This window comes from Cyclopterus lumpus, chromosome 22 (genome assembly GCF_009769545.1).
Source record: "Cyclopterus lumpus isolate fCycLum1 chromosome 22, fCycLum1.pri, whole genome shotgun sequence".
NCBI lineage: Eukaryota > Metazoa > Chordata > Actinopteri > Perciformes > Cyclopteridae > Cyclopterus > Cyclopterus lumpus.
In genome coordinates, this window is record NC_046987.1 from 2,975,045 (window position 1) to 2,999,940 (window position 24,896).

A 24,896-nucleotide genomic window follows, 5' to 3' on the forward strand; every position below is an offset into this window, starting at 1 on the left:
CTGCAGACTGACGCTATGACCTTGTTAGGGTGAACCAAGTCGTCAAGGAAGAGGGAGGGGAGTGGGTTGACTTTGTTAAGTTGGCTTTTGTTTGGTCATTCTTCAGTATATTGTGCATTGTATTTCATCTGTATCATTTATATTTTCTATATGATGATATTAGTATTGTTAGTTTGCAAATATATTACTTTAATTTACGCTGGGAGTGTTTGTGTGCCCTTAATGGTACTGATATTTACATTCCAGGCTTTCCACTTCAATCCCTTTTCTAAGGATTCACCACCATCCAAATCTGAAAGCTCAAACAGGTGTGTGTGGGCATATCCCATTTATGTTCCAGTGGGTTTACACAGAGCACCACATGGTTAATAACATGAAGGGGAAATAACACTGTGTGGCTGACTTAGACTACCAATGAACTAAGAATCCAAGAACCCAATCTCTGGGTACAGGGGAGCCAATGCAGAAGAGCCTTGAACCTGCATTATTTCTAATGGCTGCAGTGTGCTGTTAATAATTATTTTAAATATCAGCTGTTAATAATAATAACGCTGGGGCCTCTCACACGTTGCAGAAAACCGCAGCTGTACCGCTCATGCTCTCCTGCTGTGTCATCATGAATGCATAAAATAATAAACAGATAGAAATAGTGAGGTATCCAAATATAACAGAGTAAAAGATAATGTTTAATCTTTTAAAATCAAATCAAGTAGTAAACAGGAGGCATTAATGCGTTGCTCCCCATAGCTGTGTCTACGGTGTATAATGTAAAGTGTCTTTGAGTATCTTAAAAAGCGCTATATAAATTAAATGGATTATTATTATTATTATTAAAGCTATTTAAGTACAATTTACTAAAAGGAAAGTTACTTAACACACAGAGTGGCATCAATCTTCTAAAAGATGTGCAAATCTGAGTATTTCCCAGAATTTGACACCATTCCCTTTGAGTTCTTGATAGTACAAGTAGTGAGAATAAATGTGAAAAATGTACATGTGCCATGTACAAAATTGCAAAAGATTCTTAATTATGTTGAGGATGGTTGCTAAACTCCATCTCTTTGTTGTCCTGCTCCACCTGCATTCTGACAGAGGATATAGAATACTCTTATTAAAATTTAAAATGAGACAATGAAACCGATGTGCGCAGGACAAACTTCCACCATAAAAAGGTTTCTCTTCTGCCTCCATCAGTGACTCTGCTGGCCAGGTCGTCACTGTCAGAGAAACATTACACATTCAATAAGACTGTTGAAAAGATCACAGTAAAGTGCTCTATTTTGAATTTAGTGCCCCACTTTTCTCCTAAATGTAGGCATGTAGTATCGAAAGTCAAAGTCAATTAATTTTATCTCATGCAGATGTCGACTTGTGAAGGTCAATGATGTAGTATCTTATCTCTGTGAATCTTGTAAAAAAGCCATAAAGATACAACATAAGGAAGAAGCTCAGGGTCAGAATAGTTGCATATTAAGAAGAATAGTATTGTTTATGAACAAAGCAGAGGGAGCCGAGCAGAAGATTGACTGGCAGCTTAACCGGGGTTGTCTACAGCAGCGGTGCCCAATTCCCGGGTCGGTTGGTACCGAGTCGCACAGAGCGAGTGAATGAAAAAAAGAAGAAGTTTTTATCAAAGTCCTAATGTTTTATTTTGAAAAAGGACCGGATACATCCGCCTGTCCATCTGAGCCTCTCCCGAGGTTCCGAAATACGTCACACATCTCAAGAGGTCACGTATTACGTATAAGTAACCTCTTGAGAGAAGCTAGCGAGCTATAGCAAACCCTCCCCAAAAAACAACATCTTTGGAGAGCTTCTTTGTGCAATGACAGCGACGAAAACTAAGTTACGGGGCAGACTGGACATAACAAACACACTTTGGGTGTCGTTGTCTCCCATCACCCCGAGATGGCACCGGCTCGTTGCAGATAAACAAGCTCCCACTAATTCGGCGTCATGGTGAGTTGTATTTTTATACCGGTCATATAATTTTATTAAGTCATATTTATTACGTCATATTAATTGCCCACACTGTGAAGGCCGGTCCGTGAAAATATTGTCTGACACGAAACCGGTCCGTGGTTAAAAAAAGGTTGGGGACCACTGGTCTACAGTAGGGGGTTATTCTGTCAATTTAAAGGAATAGTTAGGTATTGAGTGGATTTCTTTTTGGGATGAGTCAGTTGAGAAGCTCAATACCATGCTACAAAGTGTGGGTCTGGAACCCAAAACAATGAGCTGAAAGATAATAAAATGCTGCAGAGTTGGATGATGATTCTCAGCGCCCACTTTCACATATAAGAAGTGTGATCCATTGTCGTTATAAAATGCAAATATTCTAATTAAAGCCGAACACTGTGGTCTGCTACGCTAAGAAAGTCCTCTCAGCGGTGTTGGGTGTCATGAATCAAGATTTACACTCTGTGCCTTATTATAGGAAGTAGAGATGGGACAGGAAACAAGGGCGAGAGAGAGATGCAACCGACAATTAAACACTTTGCGTGCTTCAGTGCAGGGAGCATCGTCACCACCAAGAAACCCAGGGGGATTGTGAAGCACTTCATACATTGCTGGATTAGTGTTCATGGTCCTCCAAGCAGACTGGTCGGAGACAATCGAGGTGAATTCATCAACGAATATATGAAGGATATGGCTGAAAGCTTCAACATTGAAGTAATGGAGCAATGGGCTTTTGGAAAATAATGACCACATCAAACCCTCACTGAAATCCTGATATAAATGAAGAGGGACAATGGATGTGATGTAGGATGGCCCTAGACTGGGCCCTGATGGCAAAGAACTCTCAGCACAACGTGCATGGCTACAGTCCCTCCCAGCTGGTATTTGGACAAAACCCAAATCTGCCTTCAGTTCTCACTAATAAGCCGCCAGCTCTGGAAGGTACTAATATCAAAACATGACATGCTGCAAGGAGAGCATTTACAAAGGCTGAGTTTGAAATGGATCCAAAGAACCCGTCATAAACAGCCCATTGATGACCGATACGAAACAGGGGACAAAGTCTAGTAAAAACGGGTGGATTGTACAGAACGGAAAGAGACGAAGCTTCAGACCCATGAAAGGACTCTTCAATGGAAGAGATGGACGTGGTCTGTGGAAGAGATGGACGTGGTCTGTGATGGACGTGGTCTGTGGAAGAGATGGAAGAGATGGACGTGGTCTGTGGAAGAGGTGGACGTGGCTCGTGGAAGAGATGGACGTGGTCTGTGGAAGAGATGGACGTGGTCTGTGGAAGAGGTGGACGTGGCTCGTGGAAGAGATGGACGTGGTCTGTGGAAGAGATGGACGTGGTCTGTGGAAGAGGTGGACGTGGTCCGTGGAAGAGATGGACGTGGTCTGTGGAAGAGGTGGACGTGGTCCGTGGAAGAGATGGACGTGGTCTGTGGAAGAGGTGGACGTGGTCCGTGGAAGAGATGGACGTGGTCCGTGGAAGAGAGGGACGTGGTCCGTGGAAGAGATGGACGTGGTCCGTGGAAGAGATGGACGTGGTCCGTGGAAGAGATGGACGTGGTCCGTGGAAGAGATGGACGTGGTCCGTGGAAGAGATGGACGTGGTCCGTGGAAGAGATGGACGTGGTCTGTGGAAGAGATGGACGTGGTCTGTGGAAGAGGTGGACGTGGTCTGTGGAAGAGATGGACGTGGTCTGTGGAAGAGATGGACGTGGTCCGTGGAAGAGATGGACGACTGCGTTTGGTGCAACCAACATTATTTTGCTTCTCTGTTCACAATCACTACTATGTTGACCAAAGAGCAAACGCAATAGGAAGTGCGGTCTTTTCCAAACAATAGACCCCCGCCTCTCATCCTCCCCACTGTCAGCAGGACTGATCACTCTACAAACAACTTCACTCTGTCAGGGATTTACAGCAAACACACATTCAAATGTTGGTTGCAGCCACTGACTTCCTGTTCTATTTGCATGCATACACACCCACCCAACCAACACACACACACACATACACACACACACACACACACAGAGCGAGAGAGCAACATGTAACATTTCTGAAGTACATCACACAAGCAAAGTTGAACTTTAGCTCCTGATTTACAGGCAGATTGTAGATGTTTAACAGAAGGAGGCGTCTCGGCACCACTGAGGACAGTAGAAATCTCGAGCTCAGCATGTTAGATTCTCGTGACAGATTTCCTCTCTTCCTTTCTTCCCTCCACCCCTCAGCCCCAAGGAGGCAAGCTTTGGATCAGCTCACGCGGCTAATATAAATACTGCGAGAGCTCAAAGCATGCAGTTCTGATTTCAGGTCAGCTTAGGAACCTGGAGAAAGTGGTGTTTTTTAGTCCAGAGAAGTTTGGAAGTCACCATGGTCGACAGCCTGGACATGGAGAAGCAACAGAAGCGTTACTGCATCCGCAGTAAGCATGTTGTCATCATGTGTGTGACGGTGGTGGTGTGCTCGTTGGCGGTGGGCCTCGGGGTGGGCCTCTCCCGGTCAGGCAACACATCTACCAGTACCTCCACACCAGCCCCCACAGCAGTTCCTACCCAGCCCCCCCTACCTACCAGAGGGCCCTGTGCGCCTTCCGCTGACTCTAGCGGCGACTGGGTGAATTTCCGTCTGCCCGGCTACGTGAACCCGGTCCACTACGACCTGCACCTGGAGCCGGACCTGGTGGAGGACACCTACGCGGGCACCGTGGACGTCCATGTGAAGGTCCTGAAGCCCACGCGCCACCTGTGGCTCCACATCAGGGAGACGTTTGTCAGCGCCCAGCCCAGGCTGAGGATGCTGAGCAGCCGGGCCGAACCGAGGCAGGTGGCAGTGAAGGGCTGCTTCGAATACGTTCCCCAGCAGTACGTGGTGGTGGAGGCCACAGAGGAGCTGCCCGCCACCGGCCCGGACGAGGTGTACGTACTCAGCCTGGACTTCCAAGGCTGGCTCAACGGCTCCGTTGTGGGGTTCTACAGAGTCGTCTACACCGAGGACGGGTTGACCAAGTAAGTCCATAAACAACATACGGAAATCAACGCAGCTTCAGTTGTTAAAGGATATTAGGGTAACACTTGTTTTGACTATGTTTAGTATTTATAAGCAGTATATGGAACAAATAAATAGATCACATTTTATAACACATGTAGTAGTAAGCAGATAGTATACATTTTAATTATTTATTAAGCAGCATGGTAATGTCAACATAATTAAACATTACAAAGGCTAACTGCAACCAAATTACTCACATACCTTAAAATATTAATAAAACAAACAAATATGAATATATATCTTCATGTGAGTAAAGTTTTGGAAAAGAATAGTAAGTGAACAAGTCAATATATTTACCCACTCTAATTTCTTCTCCGAATTCAACCTGATACACGTGTTACTTTTGGAAAAAGCTCTCACGCACAACAACGCATAACATATCAAACAAAAAGACAACACGTTTTAAGCCAAGCTTGAAAGATAATATTTTGACAAAATAATCTCATCTCACTGGCCTTTTGTATAAACAATCAGACTTTTCTGGATCTCTAACTGTATCCCATGGCATTCATCAGCGGATGGTCATGGAGGTGCTCTGGATGAAGTCCTAACAGCTGCTGGTCTATTTAAAGGAGGAACAAACCTCTCCTGAAGAAGACATGATGGAAAGCGCCAAGAAAGGCTGTAAATCTGAGTTGGGATTGTTTTGTCAAACTATGGAACTTTGACCAAATAACAACCCCCGTTTAGTGAAATCTTGGCTCAGTTGTTTCGGGAGTTAATAATAACTTAATTACATGTTGGTTGAAACTCTTCAGCTGTAAAAAGTTTCGATCTGCAGCTCTGAGCCCAGCTGCGAATTACGTATGTTACAGTGGATTCCAATGCTGACACATGTTTACACTGTAGAGACAAATGATCCGTCCCTCGACCTTTTCAAACCCTTCCAGAAACATAATCCACTTCAGTCCTGCACGCTCAATGTGTTCTAGCTATTGTTTGTTTGGATAAATACACAACCTCATATCCATGTGGATGGACGGCAGAGATGTGGATCTCGCTGCAGAGGTAGATTGAAAAGATTCTCCGGACCTTTTGATACTCTTTTGCCACCATGAAAACTCAAGGTACATACATTCTAACCTTCAAGGGATAAACAAGTACTCAAAAGACAGATTTTGGAGTATCACTTTATATTTTAGGTTGTGTCCTCAGTGTTTATTACCTTATAACAAAACAAAAAACAAAAAAAACAATATATATATATATATATATATATATATATATATATATATATATATATATATATATATATATATATATATATTCAAAAGTCACAGAAGTTCCTCAGGGATAAATAAGACTGTGATCAAGGGAAAGTAACTGATACAAAATACCAGAGGGGATCTCAATCAGAAAAGAAAAGCTTGCATCTGAAAGTATTTTACATTGGGGGTTTAAATATTTTTTTAAAAACGAGGAGTACCAAACGCATTTGCAATAATCTGTCCTTCGTTTATCACCAGGAAGATCGCTGCGACCGATCACGAGCCAACGGATGCTCGTAAGTCGTTTCCCTGCTTCGATGAACCCAACAAGAAGGCCACCTACAGCATCTCCATCACTCATGACGAGAACTACAGTGCTCTGTCCAACATGCCGCCCGAGGTAGGACTCAAGTCAACCACGCAAACATGAACATCTTCAATGCTGTTTCATTTCAAGATGCTACACATCAGGGGCGTTTGTAGGATTCAAAGAAAGGGGGGGCTAAGCCCCAAGGGGAGTGTCACCCTTGTGAATGTGTGCTCGCACAGCGCGCCGCAAATATTTCTTGGGGCCCCTGATATCCATTGTTTCCGACAGTTCATAGATTGGTTTAATCAGAAAGAGTGTGATTTTGCTTACATTCAGTATATGATAACACAAGAGACAGAATTCCAGGGTCATAGTGATATTTTATGCTCATTTGGACACTATCACTGAGATAAAGATGAACTAGTTCAGTGTCAAATATACCATTCAATGGAAAAAATATATAATAATAATCTATATTAATGCAAATATAGTGTACAATATACCAATCTATATTAATGCAAATATAGTGTCAAATATACAATTCAATGGAAAAAATATATAATAATATATATTACTGCAAAGAATAGAGAGATGTCGATAGTTATTTCTTTTTTTTTCAAATTCGCTCGTTCACACTCGCTCACTGGAGACAGTTTCTAACTTCCCTTTCATTTGCCTCAAGTAAACCTGAATGTAAGCAGGTAACAGTTGTTAACTACCAACAGACACATTCTGTAACTACCTGGACTTACAGGTAAACCTGAATGTAAGCAGCTAACAGTTGTTAACTACCAACAGACACATTCTGTAACTACCTGGATTTACAGGTAAACCTGAATGTAAGCAGGTAACACTCGTTAACTACCGATAGCCACATTCTGTAACTACCTGGACTTACAAGGTAAACCTGAATGTAAGCAGGTAACAGTTGTTAACAACAGTCACATTCTGTAATTACTTGGATTTACAAGTTCACTCCGTGCATCATTTACTTTGAGGTAACCTCATTGGCTGTAATCCTGGATGTCATTGACGAGAGGCGTTACTTGGCAGAGAGAATCAGCGCAGCAGCCTCCCCAAGGTCCTAGTTGCTCGGGGATTATATCGTTAAGTATGATGATGGGCTATTGGATTGTAATTTGAAGGGGGAGAAAACATACAAACCAGAACGCACGCACATATGTAGCATGTTAGAGTCCATGTCAGAAAAAATAGTTTAATTTAATGAAACTTTTAAAGCCAATAAAGCCAAATTATTTGGGGGGCTGAAGAACATTTTGGGGGGGTTAAACATTACTTTGTTAAACAGACCAGACCTAGGCTGCATCCCATGACAGCCAGACAGCCAGAAGATGCTCACTCGAAAGTGATCTACTATGTTGAGTGCATTCCCGTGCATAGATGACCAGAGCAAATAATTGGAAAATAAAATGCGCGCTCTAACACCCTGAAACATATTGACAAGGACTTCATATTTTTTATTTCAAAAACCTAAATATACAGGATAAATGTATACAGAAAAAAACGGTTTATTAATTATTTTACAATGTCTGACATTTAAACAACAAATCCATGTCCCTCGTCATATTGAACATTCAACAATCATGTCTAAAGAGTTACAAAAATGCGTAAAGAGATTATTTGACAATGACCTCTCGTCTGGATGGGCAAGAGCCTAGATTCAAATTAGGCATTCAAAAGAAAAAACACAATTGTAGAGCGTAGTTATTTTGGCATTTTTATCATACATTTATTGCAATTAATTCACAGCAAAACATGTTTTATTTTTAGCTCATACAGCTGTAGTATACCAGCCAACGTGTGATTTGCCAGATACAGTTAAAACAGCTTGGAGAAGCCGCCATGATTGATGGACCTGAAACTGTCACGCGGCGGGAACTGTGGAGGAGGACTCGGACGCAGAGTGGAGGTTTAACTAACAGTAGATTTATTTCTTAACAAAAAATCACAGGGAAAAAAACCTGGAAATGACTAGCTCCTCCGAAGAGGGATGAACGGGAACAAATTAATTATCTAACACTAGGTTCCTGGACTTGACTATGACAAGGCGTGTGTGCAGGACCAAGGATCAGACACACTGGCACAGGACAAGGGGAGACACAGACTATAAGGACACATGAGGGAAGAGGGGAAACAGGTGGACACAATCAGGAATCAGGGAAGACAATCAGACTGGTGACACAAGAGGAAGGGCACGGAACCTGAAACCAAAGGAGAGTTCATTTCCAAAATAAAACAGGAAGTCACAAATCAAACATGGAGACAGGACAAAAACCCAACTTGACATACAGGTGTGACAGAAACTCAATGTGGCTCGGGGCCACCGTGGTGCTGTCGCCTCACAGGAGGGCCACTTCAACCTTCAAGTCATTTTCATCATACTTAACAAATGCAACGAGCAGTTTCTATACATATTTATAGTAGTTTTTAACAGTGCAAATATAAATTATTTGACATTACTTATTGAAACATTGCACCGAACCAACAAATGCAATCCTGACTACATTTGTACTTTGTTCTATTTCTTGCCACCTGGCAGCTTCTGCTCACACAGCTGAGCCTCATTGGCCCTGATTGAGGTCGCCGTAGAAACCCAGAGGACAGCTTCAAGATGGGCATCACGAAGCCTGGACCTGTACTTGCATTTATTAAAGTTCATAGTGGAGAGAGGTTTCTCACACAGATATGTGCTTCCAGTAAGGCACATTACCATGTGGACACTTTAGTCAGCTCAGGGAAGGATGGAGGTCATTCTCTCATACATTGTCAGGTCTGGTTGTCCAGGACGGATAAACTCGTTCCTAATTTTGACTTTCCTGACGAGGTCCCTTCTTGGCTCCCATGTTACTGCACCGTTAGCTAGTTACTGTAACTGTTAGAGAAACCATTAACACCAACAATAAAAATAAAGGATTTACATAATTATCATTGCACCTTCTAATAAGTACGCTGTGTTAGCTGGACAGGGGTGGGCAAACCTTTTGGCTCCGGGGCCACAATGACTTTTAAAATTTGACAGACGGGCCGGGCCAGTATCAGATGGATGGAGAGTGTTTGTGTGAACCAATATAAATTACAAGTGAAAGCCAATAACTAAAAAGTAAAGAACCCGTTTCAGTGGAACAGTGTTGTTGGTCCGGGGCGGTGCAGTCCCGTGGGTTTGATGTGCGTTCGTTATGCCGAGGAAAAATACTCTGGATGCAGCTATTAATTGTACAACTCTAAAACTCTTGTAGTGCGAACTACATCGAGAAGGGAAAAAAAGTTCTGATAAATTAAATGGAATTACATTAACGGTTAGACATTTTGGGCAGGTCCCAACACATTCTCACTACCAGCTCACTACATGTTAAATTGTGCCGACATGTGATGCGTCGTTAAAAAGTCATTACACTTATTTCTGTGAGATCACCTTGGTCAGTCGCCTCTAATTTGCCTCGGGTGGGGGGCTTTGCGATCCGTGCAGCATATGACAGACATCCTGTGTCCTCGCATCTGAAACGAAAACAAAATCTCCTGGTTGTGGAGGAGTTTTTAAACACATTTACACACAGAGCATCTCGTTGCATGCCAGGTCAAGCTTTTCCAGATGAGTTTTATTTTTATTCAGACTTATCTGCCCACTAGTTGTTGTTCCAACACTAGTCAAATGTTTGAACCACCAGAGCTAATGTTGGCTGTCTGACTACCTTCCAACCATTTGCTTTCCCCCCCTTTCCCCACCTGAGTGTTCCATAAGAGTCAACCTTTACGGGGGCAAAACCTGCATATGTTTTTGATTGAAATTTGAAATCGTTTTTAGATACTTTTATATGTGGATTTCAATTTAATTTAGTTAAAATAGAAATACCTGCGTGCCCGTCAGAAATATATTGGTTATATGTGCATTTAGGAATATGTTTTACGAGTAATTTATCTATATAGCAAAATACATGTGTGGATCCTTCTGTGTCCATTCAGTTATATAATATATATTATTATATATTGATATGCTTAATGTCTCGCCAGGAACTCAATCTTTTGCTTATTATAAACCTCCAGTTTCTGTTCCTTCATGTTGTGTCATATATCACAGATTTTTTCCATAAAGTTCAAATCATTTTGACTGAGCTTCATCGAGGGTTTGTGTAAGATTTTCATTCTGATGGGAAACCGCGTGGTTCATCCTCGAAACTTAACATAAATCCTTTAAAATCCACAGCATCACTAATAACTACTAACACTTAGAGCTATAAATTTCTTGTACGTAAAGAGTTACTTTGGCAATAAATGGATCAACAAACCTGTTGGACTGCACCGCGGTTGCTGTGGGTGGAAGGAGCATAATCACTCAAGCATCCCCACGGTGGAGGGAAAATAAACCAAAACAAAAGGGGAAGAGAACACTTTGAATACTAAAAGCAGACGAATCAATCTGTTTTGGGGGGACAGGGGATCCACTCAGCTCCACAGTCTGTGTGACACCCACATTAACCTGGCAGCCTTTCCCTCTGCCTCCCCAGGGAGAACCTCAACAAGTGGCTGGCAAAAAACTGAAGACCACCTTCCAGAGGTCCGTTCCAATGAGTACCTATTTGGTATGTTTCGCTGTGCACCAGTTCGGCCATGTGGAAAGAATCTCCGCCCGAGGAATTCCTGTGAGTTTACCATTATGTGCCACAATCCATCTCATCACGACAAGTAGTGAAAGTAACGTATACTATTAGATTCATGCTGTCAGTCAATGAATGCACATACGTACTCATGTTTCTCTTCTTCTGCCTCTATAGTTGAGAATCTACGCCCAGCCAAGTCAGTTAGGAACGGCAACGTATGCAGCCGACACAACCAAAGTCATCTTTGACTACTTTGAGGAATATTTCAACATGACATACTCCATCTCAAAACTGGGTATGTTCAGACTAAACAACATGTAGTGGGTTGAAGCACGTCAGATTCACAGCACTTGTAACAGCATGTAACCGCTTTTCTCTGCTTTTCCCCACAGTGAGACACACTTTATTTTATTGTTGGGTCACAATTTGCCCCCCCCCCCCCAGAACAGACACGTTTATCCCTGGACAAAACTGACTGATCTGTCGCGCCTTAAAACACGTAGTAGAGTCAAATGCACCGGTGACACACAACATTAAAGGTTCAATTGCAGAGTCTCTAGAAAAAGCACAGAGTCTTGAATGAACTGAAAGTAGTTTGGTGAGGCAGTAATGCAATAAAACCCTTCGATAAGCGGTGACTTCAGGGGACTCTCTGTGCTGTTTTGATCCAGATAAGATAGCCATCCCTGACTTTGGTACTGGTGCCATGGAAAACTGGGGCCTCATTACCTACCGGGAGGTCAACCTGCTGTACGATAGAAACCAGTCGTCATCCTACAACAAGCAGCGAGTGGCCAGCGTCATCGCCCACGAGCTGGTTCACCAGGTATCACGGTCTACTTTTATTACTCTGCTTATTTTAGTTGTGTCTTTTATTCATGCGGCAGTTTTAGTATAGTCGTAATGTTTGTCTCACCACACTTTTCCTTTGGCAAAGGTATGATGTTTTTTTTAAATCTTGGATGGAAAGATCTGTTCATTGAAAAAAGAAAAAGAAAACGGGTCAGAGGTCAGAACTGTAAATGTTTAAAATCCTTTATGTGCTATTGTTCAATCTGTTTATGATGCACACGTCTTTCCGAGATATTAGCTGTTTTGCTGTGAGGGAAGATCCGAGGCCATGGGGCAGTTAATAAAGTTTTATGATCTTCAACGTCACAGGAATGAGGGATCAGCATGCATTTCATTTGTGTCTTCAGGTTGGCAAGCTTTTATATTACCCGTAAACCTGAACAGTATAGAAAGTCACTTTTTGTTGGTATCTCTTCAGAAACACAGTATTACAAATCGGCCCCACTGTCCAGCTCAAAGAGCAAGGCAGAGAGAAAGAGTGAGAGATCAGCGAGTGAATGAAGAGTGGGAGCGGACAAAGCTATGAATCAGAAAAATAAAATGTTACTTTCTGATTGTTTCACAGTTAAAGTTCTAAAGCACAAATAAACACATCCAACCCTTCTCACAAACTCGCGGGGAAGGTGACGGATTTTGGATCCACGGCCTGTCTGTGTCCGGCCTGCAGTATAAGCCTCGCTGTGAATATATCCCAAATATTGAATTTATCCAGACGACATGAACATGCAGGAAGTGTTGGGTTTGCAGATCATAAAACAGGGAGCCTAATAAAATATGATATCCAGTGCATTAGAAATGAAGGCCCGTCTAAAACAAAGGCCTGATTCTCTCTGTCTTCAGAATCAAAAGTAGCCGACGATTCATTTTTACATCTTGTAAACCCCGAGCAGGTTTTTTCCCTGCAAATTCCATATAGTTTCCTTTGTTTGGACCCTTGAAACCTCACGTCCATTATCTTTTATTCCCCAGTGGTTTGGGAACATCGTGACCATGGACTGGTGGGATGACCTCTGGCTTAATGAGGGCTTTGCGAGTTTCTTTGAGTACATCGGTGTGGAGAAAGCTGAACCCGACTGGGGCATGGTGAGTTCTCCTTCTAAAGGCAACACAATTCATCCCACTGTCAGTTGACCGGTCCGTCCTGAGGACTCTCCCATGTGTCCCTCCTCTGGCGTACAGCGAGACATCATGCTCATCAGCGACGTGCTTCCCGTCATGGTGGACGACGCCCTCCTCTCCTCTCACCCGATCATCGTGAACGTGGCGACCCCAGCAGAGATCACTTCCGTGTTCGACGCCATCTCATACAGCAAGGTACGACTACTGGATGCAGAGAAAGTGTTATAATGCAGCCAAACACTCCTTGTAATGAAAATGATCCAACTTCCTCCAGGGAGCGTCCATTCTTAGGATGTTGGAGGACTGGATGGGCAAAGACGTGTTCAGAGACGGCTGTCGAGTAAGCTTCACGGCAGATATTTAACAAATGGATGTAGCTCTTTTGATTCATGTTCATAAAAGTTTCCTTCAGATGATTGATGAAAGCCTTTTTATCTTCTTTCACCAGAAATATTTGAAAGACTACTACTTCAGGAACGCCAAAACGGCCAACTTCTGGGCATCTCTCGCCAATGTATGTTTGAACTTTGTCGGTTTTAAATCTTCCATGGCCAGATTAATACCTCAGTTATCAAAGAAAGCGTTCAATATGTTGGGAAGGGATGCTTATCGTCTGTCTGGATGAAAGTGAAGTGAAAGCATGGACCTGCTGCACCTGAGCTCCTGCTGCTACCTGCGCTCAGTGGGCGGGGCTTGGTGTTGGCTCGACTGTCACAAACTTTCTGTTTTTACAGCTAAACACTAAAATAGGTTTCTGAAAACGTTTGAGGCGAGAAATAGACAACGCAGTAACATCATTTTGTCCGATCATGATCTGTGATTGACAGGTGCATTAGAGAGTCCTAAGCTCTGATTGGATGTTTTTGGTCTGGCGTGGTGGACTATTCCAAATGCCACGAGAAGCTCCAAAAGGAGCCAGATGAACCAGATTGTTTCACAGATGATCTGACTTATGTTCTGCTGTCAGGCTATTGTGTCATTTGACCAAATATGACCATTATTAAAGACAGCGACTGTAGCTTTAAATTAAACCAAATGTCATAAAGTGTGTTTATTTTTAATCCAATTTCTTTTTTTATGGACCGTGTCCGGCTAGCTGTTTCCCCCTTGGTCCAGTCTTCATGCTAAGCTAGGCTAACCACATCCTGACTAAATGTCCCATATTAACTGCCAGCATCTCAGTCTCAGAAAGAAAACAGAAGCATTTTCCCCCAAAATGGTGGAACGCTGTTTTGTCTGTGAGTCTCTCTGAGCAGTAGCCGGTTCCTCCTCTCTGTGACCAGGTGAGTGGGTTGCCGGTCGCAGACGTCATGGATACATGGACCAAACAGATGGGCTATCCTGTGCTGGACCTGTCTGTCACGGAGACGATCACCAAACTGAGCCAAAGTCGATTCCTCCTGGATCCTAATGCTAATGCCAGCCAGCCTGCTTCACCTCTTGGGTCAGTGATACAACGAAGATAAAAACCTTTTGCTCCTAAAACCCTCGGACCTGTCAAAATTTGGATCAGGATAGCATTGTCCTATTTAGGCATCAAAACTGCATCAAACAGTACAAAAATATCAAAAAGACTATGTTGGTTAATTCCAATTTCCAATCTTTCATGTTTGACAGCCACTTGGATGCAACACAAAGTTATTCAGACCTTTACATTTAATTTGGCATGTCTTGGATTGTTTATTCAGGATAACTTAAAACCTGAATACTGTTTGAGAACCATCTGATTTAGTTTCTGTAATATGATGGTTAAGTTGTAAGAGAGTTCCCACAGTCAACATCTGGTCATGTTGGAATTTTGATGCACAAAAGGATACAATCTGGTCTCTGTAAAAATGTTTTCTTCAAAGTTACATTACACAAAGAATTGTCCCCTAAAGTGTCGTTCCTCTCTGCTCTACGGAGCTTTTTTAGCATCTTTCACTTCACATTTCAGATTTTTACGACCCTCAACTTTACTGTTCTGGCAGGCAGCTGTTTTCAGTGAAGAGCTCCAATAGAGCCTCTGTACACTACCTGCTCAGGTTCAAGTCAACATAGCAGGACGGTCAGAACGGCGGCCATCTTGATGTGTACTGCTGCCATTGCAAAGAACGTATCAAGGAGACTTCCCTGCAAAACTTCTGTTTAAACCGACTTGTGGGAAGCCAGTTTTGTGCATTAATAACAATGAAAGTGTTTTTGTTCCAGGTACAAGTGGACCATTCCAGTCAAATGGCACTCTGTGAAGAGTGGCAACAACATGTTGGTGATGTTTGACAAGAGCAGCACAGGTATTATGCTCAGCTTGAGTATTGTGTAATCATCTTCACAGCATTCAAAATGATAAAAACTAACTATTTAATCAGTACTCTGACTTTAAGTCAGCCAATGACTGAATTCAAATGTAATCTATGTTCTCTCTATGAGGATGAGATAAATAAAATCACAATTATTAACCAAAAATATTGAATCTTTTTCTGAATGAATAAACTCAGAGAGTTTGTATTTTACAGCAGTAATTGACCAGTGCGGCCATTTTTCCTTCACACACTAATGAAGCTCTAGCATAAGTTCAGACAGGAAGACCACCCCCTCACACCAGGCTCCTAGGCCCACCTGTATGGCCCCCTCACCTGCAGCTCTCATTCCATACCGACTGTCACCATCAGAGGAGCCACGTCACTACCAGCTGATCAACAGCCGGGCGCGAGCCAATAGCACAGAGCCACGCCCTCTGAGCTAGCCTATCAGCTGCCGCCGTCTCTCCTAAATATGCCGTATTCATGATTCTAGCGCCCGCTGCGTTTCCATGCGACCCTCTGCCTCCCCAGCTCCATCCACCTCTTCAAATTCGGCAGCCCATCGTATCTCCAGCCACCACCACCGGTGTCTGGACTCCTCGGGGGGATTCATTTATTGCTGCCGCTCAGGGCAAATACAGCACGATCTCAAATCTCCCCGCCGAGTTCAAGTGCCAAATGGTTCAGCGTAACCCATGGTCACATCATCTGGCAGTACATAAACGTTGACTACTATTCACCCACTTGTCTCTCCTGATTGAAATGTGCTCATGATGACTTTCAGAGCATGTCCTCAGTAACTACTCGCCCTCAGTGGACGGCCTGCTGAAGGTCAACAACGATCACATTGGGTTCTACAGAGTGAACCACGACGGCCTCATGTGGAACGCTATCAGTCAACAGCTTCAGGACCAGCACTTGGTGAGCCGTCCTCAGAGAGCCACGAGCACGCCGCACATGCACACATACCCAGCACATTTCCACAGTTCGACTGCTGTTAACGTTGCTCGCCCTCGTCTTCTGCTGTGCCACCTGCTTAAAGGCCGACTCCATCTGCGTTCCTTCCCCGGGTTTTTCAAAGGGAAACGGCCACTCAGCCGTTAACCCGTCATCAGTAAGGTTATGAGTTACTGGTCTACCGTAGCATGGACCGGTTGGTGTGTCTGTGTTTCTGTGTGACTTGATGTAAAAACCTGTAAGTTAACTTAGGTGTGATTGGGAGCATTGACACCAAAATGATGACATGTCAGGTGTGCACTTGCTCTATTGAATACTATGACAGATCATAGTAGAAGCCACCGAGGGGCCCGCTGCTCCTTCTACTCTTTTCCCTTTTTTTTTTTTTACCATTTTCTTTTTATTCAACAATAAATACACCAATACAAGTCATCAACAACATCGACAGCCAGAAATTAAAATTAAAAACCTGCTGTCATATCAAGTCTGTGTCAACTGCCATAGAGTCCACTTCCTCCATTTACTGTCCATCCGTGATCCTGTCAGCCGTAGCCTGTGTCTCAGTCTTTCCATAATGTTTATTTCCCCCACTGTGTCCACCCAATGGTACTGAGTGGGTATATCATCCGTCCCCCATTTTCTTGTAATGGCCTTTTTACCTGCAACCATGAGTATCTTGAATAGATACAAGTCCCCATCATGTACATCATTCTCTGTGTGCATACACAGATACATCAGTTTATGATTCATTTTAAATTTGTATCCCAGAATATCTTGTGTTATCCTATGGACCATTCCCCAAAACCCTATTACTTTGTGACAATTCCAGAATATATGTTCATGGTTGGCTTCAGATGACCCACAATTTCTCCAACATGACTTTCTTGTTTCAGAATAATTATTTGATATTTTAGGTGTGATAAAGAACCGTATTAGATTTTTCCAGGAAAACAGGTTGTTGTCTTATGTTTTTCCCACATGTTATCCCATTCATCCTCAGATATTTCTCATTTTTCTTTTATATACCCTGTTGCGTTCTTGTCATTCATCAATGCCTTATATAGTGTAGTTATAGTCCTAACCCGGTTCCCTTTATATGCATCAATCATTACTTGTACCACCTTGTTCACGTCTAGAGAGAGCTCCTGTTCAATCCGTTTCCCATAATAATCCCGTACCTGTAAATATTTGTAAAATTCCCGCCAATCCAGGTCATATTTTGTTTTCAAGTCTTGAAAACTCCTTATCCTCCCTTTTTCCACCAGTGTGCACCATGTCGTAATGCCCTTCTCCGCCCACCGTCCAAATCCCCCACCGCGCCCAGTTGATTTAAAACTGCTATCAAAAGCCACCCATTTCAATAAATTTGCGTTCTTCTCCGCCTTATTATGTCTAAGGAATTTGAACCATAATTCCAAGGTAAATTTTGTGATCGAATCCATTTGATTTCTAACCTTCTTAAATGTTTCCTTATCTCCTATTATACTCTGTATCGGACACATTCCAAATGATTTTTCCATTTCTTTCCATTTTGCTTCATAGTCCAGTTTACACCAACTATGCACATATCTCAGCTGGGCCGCGTGGAAGTATTCTTTCAGGTTCGGCAGGCTCAGGCCCCCCTTCTCCCTCTTTAGCTGGAGAGTTCTGAATCTCACTCTTGGCCTCTTCCCCCCCCAAATGAATCTGGATATCATCCTGTCCCATGCTATTAATTGTGTTTGAGGTATCTCTATTGGTAATGCTTGAAACAAATACAAAAGTCTGGGTAATACATTCATTCTTATTACTTCTACTCTTTTCCCTTTTAAAGGTAAAATATCATGAGAATGAAGCCATAGTTTTACGAGACGAAAAATGTCTAAATGTAATATAATTTACCCAAACTTGTCATAACATGCTTGTTCTCAAAACAAGAACAACAAGAACAAAATAATACAAATTATTTATTAGCATAATATGAAACATGTTCATGTTTTATTCTTGTCTTGAAGTCTCTGTCGCAGCATTAATCTACATTCAGCTAATATCACGTGTACAACTTATCTAAACATTTTCAGCTGAACTTCCTACATTATGCTTTTGACCTTTGAAGTGGTAGAGTAAGAACACAGAGAACCAGAGCCTCTAATGGCACAATGACCTCTCCTCATAGACACCAAACTCCCTGGTGCTGTTGTTATGGTAACCTTCTATTTGACTCTGCCCTCAACAGGCCTTTGATGCATCTGATCGCACAAGCTACATTGATGATGTTTTTGCTCTTGCAAGGTAAGATTTCTGCCCAAGCCCACCTATGAAAATTCATGGCATCATACGCAGAGATTCCAACGACTTTTTCATTCCACTGTTCAGGGCAGATGTTATAGATTACGGTAATGCCTTCAATTTGACCAAGTACCTGACTAATGAGACGGACTACATCGTCTGGAACCGTGTGGCCTCCTCTATCGCATATGTCCAGGACATGCTGTCAGACAACGATGCGATCTACCCATTGTTTCAGGTTAGCTAATCCTTTCAACTTAAAACCTCATTAACCTTGAAGTTCATCTGTGATTAAAAAAAAAAGGCAACAAGCCACCTCCGCAAAATAGACACAGAAGAGGGGGTTTAATATTCGGTAAATTTCTTCTTTTTAAAAAAATCTGAAATTTTGTTGTTACTGTCTTGTGTTTAACGACTGGGTCTGTGGTGTGACGAGGTGGATCTGACCTTGCAGACTGAAGTGATGTGGTTCCATGACAAAACTGAGTTTTGTAAATATGTTTTTTCCTTGAAAATGTAACACCTATATCTCTGATGATATTCAATGTTTCTCAGAATATATCTTTTTCCTCACCTGGCTCCGTCAATATTATTACAATTATTATTTTATTCATATTCATATTTTACTGAAGTGAAGATTTCTGGCTCAGAGTCTGAAAAAAAACCTCATTTTGAGAAAACGGCCTTTTAAGATTGATATGTGAAATGACATACATTTTGAAGATGCTATACAGGGTAATACAAAATGGACTAATAGATATCACCATGAAACTTCCACAGTTAATTCTTTACATTAAGACATTATTTTTATATTACATTTAAACCTGAAATGTCAGTTTTAAATATCTAATAGTAACTTTTGGTGAATTTGGCAGAAATCTACAGACACCAAGTGGTAAAATAACCCCTAAATGTATGTTTTGGCTGTTTTCCTCTGATCTGAGCAAAGACATGTTCTCAAAATTGACGAGTGCATGAAAACAGTTTCTGCCTGTTGTATCTCTCCTTGATTCAGAAGCATGTGGTTGTTTCTTTTCTCTAGAAATTGTTTCGTGACCACGTTAAAGCAATCACAACACATCTTGGATGGACTGATAACGGAACACAGACGGAGAGGTACAGCAGTCACCATCCCGTTGCTCTTCCCAACACGAGTCCTTGATCTTTTGTGCTAACCCATGCATTCATTTATCCACCAATGTGACATGCGTGTCATGTGTTCTGCTGGCTGTGTGTGGCAGGCTACTGAGAGAGACGGTGCTCAGCATCGGTTGCCAGATGGGAGATCAGGAAGCTCTGAACGAAGCCTCTCGCATTTTCGACCAGTGGATCTTTGGATATATCAGGTACTCCAGTGTCTTTTCAAAATATCGTGTGTCATAGTATATATATTATGTCATTTTGTCATTTTCACCCACACCTGACATTTACCAATAACGTTTCAAATATGGAGAACATTTAAGCAGGGTTGCCATGGCCACGCTGTAAACATTTCACCAGTTTTCTATGAGAACGAGAAAAGCAACACCACAAACATCTTTTTAACACATTTGTTTTAGAACCTGACATTAACATTTCTTGGCCTTTCGACCTGCAGCAGCGTGGCAGTGAACCTGAGGCTGCTGGTCTATCGATATGGCATGAAGAATTCGGGCACAGAAGCAAAGTGGGACATAATGTTCCAGAGGTATAAAGACACTTCATTGGCTCAAGAGAAGGACAAGCTGCTGTATGGACTGGCTTCCGTGGAGAATGTGGAACTCCTCTACAGGTGATTACAACTGATAACCTGAGAACACTCATTTCCTCACTTTGGCTGTGATAAGATAAGGTGGCAACTGAAAAAGTGAAGCCAATGCGCATTTGTCTCCTCTGGTTGTATAGAAGTCTATATAAATGACTCTCTTGATTTATTCCCTCAGTAAACATTGTAAACATGAGTTTATGGTCTCAATCTCTAGTTTCAAGTCTTCTTCAATACAGCATGATGTTCATTTAGTAAATGATGTTCCATTTAGAGTCAAACAGACCATAAAGCAGAGTATGCTTTAGGGCGGGGCTACCCTGTAATTGACAGATCATTACCATAGCCGAATATCTCTACCACGGTGTCACGCATACGCAGTACAAGTCACTTTTGTTCACTAGTTGCAAATTAAACAAAGATAGCGCTGGCCACAATCCAACATGTCGCCGGCCAAAATGCTGAACTTGAGGCTTCAAAACCCCAGTCCACAAACCAATGGGTGACGTCACGACAACTACATCCACTTCTTATATACAGTCTATGGAGATCCCATATTTGGTTTGATATGTTACCTGGGTTACAGAGCCATGGTAGAAATGGAGCATTTGTTTTGGTTCACTGCCACTAAGTGTGTCTTTTGTCAGTAAATACACTCCAAACACAAATCTGTGTGAAATCTTGAACCAGCCTTTAAGAGATCGTTATCACCTGGCACCAGTTTCTAAAACGACATGGAAACACGATGTGGAACACAAGTTCTTTTCACACAAAAACTGTTACAAAAATCAGACAGCATATAGTGTGGATAGTCTGACATTGGTGAGCACAATGTACGGGTGGCCACCCCTATGAAAGTAAAACCTATGTTGTAATAAACCATGGTTTTCTTTTAAAGTTCAAACCATGCTTTGGACTTGGTGCTGTTGTGGTGGAAAGACTCTAGCTTCCTCTGCATGGACTGTTTCAAACTGCTCAGCAGACACTTTTGGACTTTACGCTCATAGGGAGTTTTATACTTTGCCCCCTCCCCCGCAGTTAGATGAGAAAATCAACTCACTCTCATAGAGTGAGACAAAACTGTAATCTCATGAATTAAGATATATAATTTAGACCATGACGGTTCATTACTGACTTTGGGAACTGTAATGTTTCAACTCTGTATCTGTATCTGGACTTTTAGTTTCTAACATTCTATTGGGACATTTCTCTGTGTTGTCGCCCCATTTTTTCATTTAGTCTGATAACATGTCTGGATTTTACACACAAGATCAGAATACAAATAATTATTAGGTGTGAAGAGAATAACCTTTGTTTTGTCCATCAGGCTCCTGGAGGCCTCTAAAGATGAGAGTGTGGTGAGGAGTCAGGATCTGTTCACTGTGGTGGGATACGTTTCCAACAACCCACTGGGGCAGAACATGGCCTGGGACTGGACCACACTCAACTGGGACTACCTGATCAACAGGTCAGTGCAAAAAAGACTAGAAATGACGCTGCTGATGCTTGGAATGTGCAAGCCGTGTGGGGAAAACACGTCTGTATGATTCTTTTTGCCTATTTTGCTGATGTGGAAAACTGGGAAAGGAGAATCGTCAAAATGGGCCTATCCCAAATCCATCGTTGACCTGTTTTACCAATAGGGTAGACTGTAGAGCAGTGACTCAAACATGTAGTCAACCTTAACGGGTGGATAGGAGTGCTTCGCTAATCATTCTGCAGGTGTGGTCGGGGTGTGGGGGGGCACCTATTCCGGGTGTGGGCACAATAAACTGTCTGGTTGCTAGCAAGCTGGGGGTTAGTAGGCTGGAGGTTAGCTGGCTGGTGGTTAGCTGATTAGAGGCTAGCAGGATGGAGGCTAGCCGACTGGAGAGGTTAACCGACTGGCGGTTAGCTGACTAGAGGCTAGCAGACTAGAGGTTAACTGACTAGAGGCTAGCAGGATGGAGGCTAGCCAACTGGAGAAATAAACTGCCTGGAGGCTAGCCGACTGGAGGTTAGCTGACTAGAGGCTAGCATACTAGAGGTTAGCTGACTAGAGGCTAGCAGGATGGAGGCTAGCCAACTGGACAGGTTAACCGACTGGAGGCTAGCCGACTGTAGGTTAGCTGATAAAATTCCCAGAATGCCAGTGACAAAGCTGTCTCCTGGTGTTTAACACAGGCCTTTTGGCAGTGGTTTTAAAGGTACTGAATGGTGACAATCAGTGCTGACTGGCAAATAGAGGGCCACGGGGGCTGGCCCCACCCATCTTGAGCTACAAAAAAAATATATAATTATATTAATTATATTCATGAATTATACAAATTGTCAATATTTGTGTTTTGGAGATATAAAATATACCCAGTAATATTTGTAAAATAGGATATCTGCGCAAAATATATGCTTTTCCTGCACTTCCTGCACCTCTTCTCCGCCTGTCTGTGTGTCTCAGCTGCAGCTGGGGCCGAATCGTTCTGGCCCACAAGAGACGGGTCTAAGAAGCAGTTTAGCCAATTACTGATTAAAGATATAAATGAGTGATACACAATTTAGCCAATCCATAATTTGCGCGATCTCGCCAGGCAAATTTATTTTTTCTTTTTTATTAACGACATGACAGCCAGCGCGAGCACTTCACTTCCAAGAAGACCCGACCCGGTAAAATCAACGGGGGCAGATCCAGCATGGACAGTTACGGGAGTAAGGGACATGAAGCACTTGTTGGAAGAATTAATAAAACATGAGAACACCAGGACACACATGGATAACTCCTCAAGCAGCCATATTGGGCAAAGTGAACGTCACTACTAACTGGAAGACGGACACAGTATTGAGGTGAAGAAACACAATGAGGAGGTGGATAAAAACAGGCACACTAACCCTAATAAGGTTCATAGGGGCATCTTAATATATAAACATGTTCTATTAGATTTGATATATATATATATATATGTGTGAATTATATTATACGATATATATGTTATTATAATATATTTGTGATGTGTATATTGTATATTTACATTAGATGGTATTTATATATCATATTATACTGAATATTATTACATGATATGTGGGAACAGGTGTGTTGATGGGTTGGGCTGTCAAGTGATGGGAGAAAGAAGGGACGTCCGATGGGCATGTGGTGGATGGAGCGAAGATGGCAGTAAAGGGGCCTGTGGAATACGGAAAGTGGCTGGAGAGGGGGCACGGATATGACTGTGACACTTTGCTGATCATAGTAATTTTCTTTCTCAACAGGTACACCATCAATGACAGGAACCTTGGTCGCCTACTGAGTCGGCTCACCACCACCTACAACACAGAGCTCCAGTTATGGAAGGTTTGCAATTTCCTTTTTTTTTTATCATTCTTCAATTACTGGTGTCTTTTTAGCTTATTTGTTTATTTTTGTAGTTATTTTTTACTGAAGCGGGTAGTTTATCTTCATGCACAGTTCTAATGATTCTTTGGTAAAGAAATACTCAACTAAAAACACGTACGAAAGTAATACATACTCCCAGTAGGCCTGAAAGGTGACTGCACACACTGACTGTGGTCAGCTTGTACTAAAGTCTTTCTCAGTGGATTACAATTGAGAAAGTTGTGCCTGTAGGCAAAAATAAATTAAAAGATCCATAGAAACTTCCCAAACCCCTCACAGAATCTAACTTCTCTGCTGCCGGGTATATGCTTAGTATGTTCTTAACATGGTTTTGTAGAAATATGTTTTAAAACACTGCTTCTGTGCTATGCTGCTTGCCTGCCTCAAAGTTTAAACATTTTGCCAAAAGGTGTGTTTTGAGAGAAAAATGATAGTTTGAAACCCACTGGGAGGATTTCTAAGGACATTTCTATACTTTTTCCTTATTGTGAAAACTGGTCACCATTGTAGTTATGAATTCAGGCGCCATGAGGATGAGGTATTATCTGTGCTGCCCTTGCAGATGGAGCATTTTTTCAGTCTAACTCCAAACGCCGGTGCCGGGATGATGCCTCGGCAGCAGGCGCTGGAGACGGTGAGGAACAACATCGAGTGGATCCGGAAGAATGAGAAGGAGATCGGAGGATGGCTGGAAAACCACGTTGCCTGACCAGCCTGTGAAATACTGCAGGAATATCATATCTGTACGAGACCAGAGCATCCGCAGTCCCCTGTAGATACATCAGGCCTTCTCCCAGTCAGTTTATACAGGATGAGCCTCGGTTGAGTTAGTGGTCTTTTTGAAGGTTCCAGAGCAGGCGGCTGCTGATCTGAATCGACATTGCAGATAATCAAATAATCACATTGTTACTTGTAAGCTAAATTCACATGTCCCGTGATCTACTAAGCATCATTCTCATTTAGCAGATTGCTGTATAGTCCTCAAAGGTCTGCGTTCCAGTAGTGGCCCATTTAGCAGAGTGAGAACTGACTCTGTCTTACGGTCCAACATCACCGCTGTTCCCCCATCATGTGGCGACTAACAATCATTCTCGCTTCATTTCAGATCTCGTGCTCATCACATAGAGAATTTGTGTAGTAGTGATGAGTTGAAT

General features: G+C 42.4%; 1 protein-coding gene across 1 annotated transcript; it reads left to right on the forward strand.

Moving 5' to 3' along the window:
- The first annotated feature begins 4,203 nt into the window (after nucleotides 1–4,203).
- enpep (glutamyl aminopeptidase) lies at nucleotides 4,204–24,567 on the forward strand. The gene is made up of 20 exons (XM_034525084.1): nucleotides 4,204–4,979; nucleotides 6,489–6,630; nucleotides 11,064–11,198; nucleotides 11,331–11,451; nucleotides 11,828–11,982; nucleotides 12,978–13,091; nucleotides 13,188–13,322; nucleotides 13,402–13,467; nucleotides 13,576–13,641; nucleotides 14,411–14,571; nucleotides 15,318–15,400; nucleotides 16,194–16,330; nucleotides 18,582–18,637; nucleotides 18,722–18,872; nucleotides 19,677–19,750; nucleotides 19,876–19,980; nucleotides 20,232–20,405; nucleotides 21,706–21,846; nucleotides 23,619–23,700; nucleotides 24,305–24,567. The coding sequence occupies exons 1-20, from the start codon at nucleotides 4,345–4,347 to the stop codon at nucleotides 24,449–24,451; spliced, it is 2,880 nt and encodes a 959-aa protein (XP_034380975.1). The 5' UTR covers nucleotides 4,204–4,344; the 3' UTR covers nucleotides 24,452–24,567.
- Nucleotides 24,568–24,896: the final 329 nt, after the last annotated feature.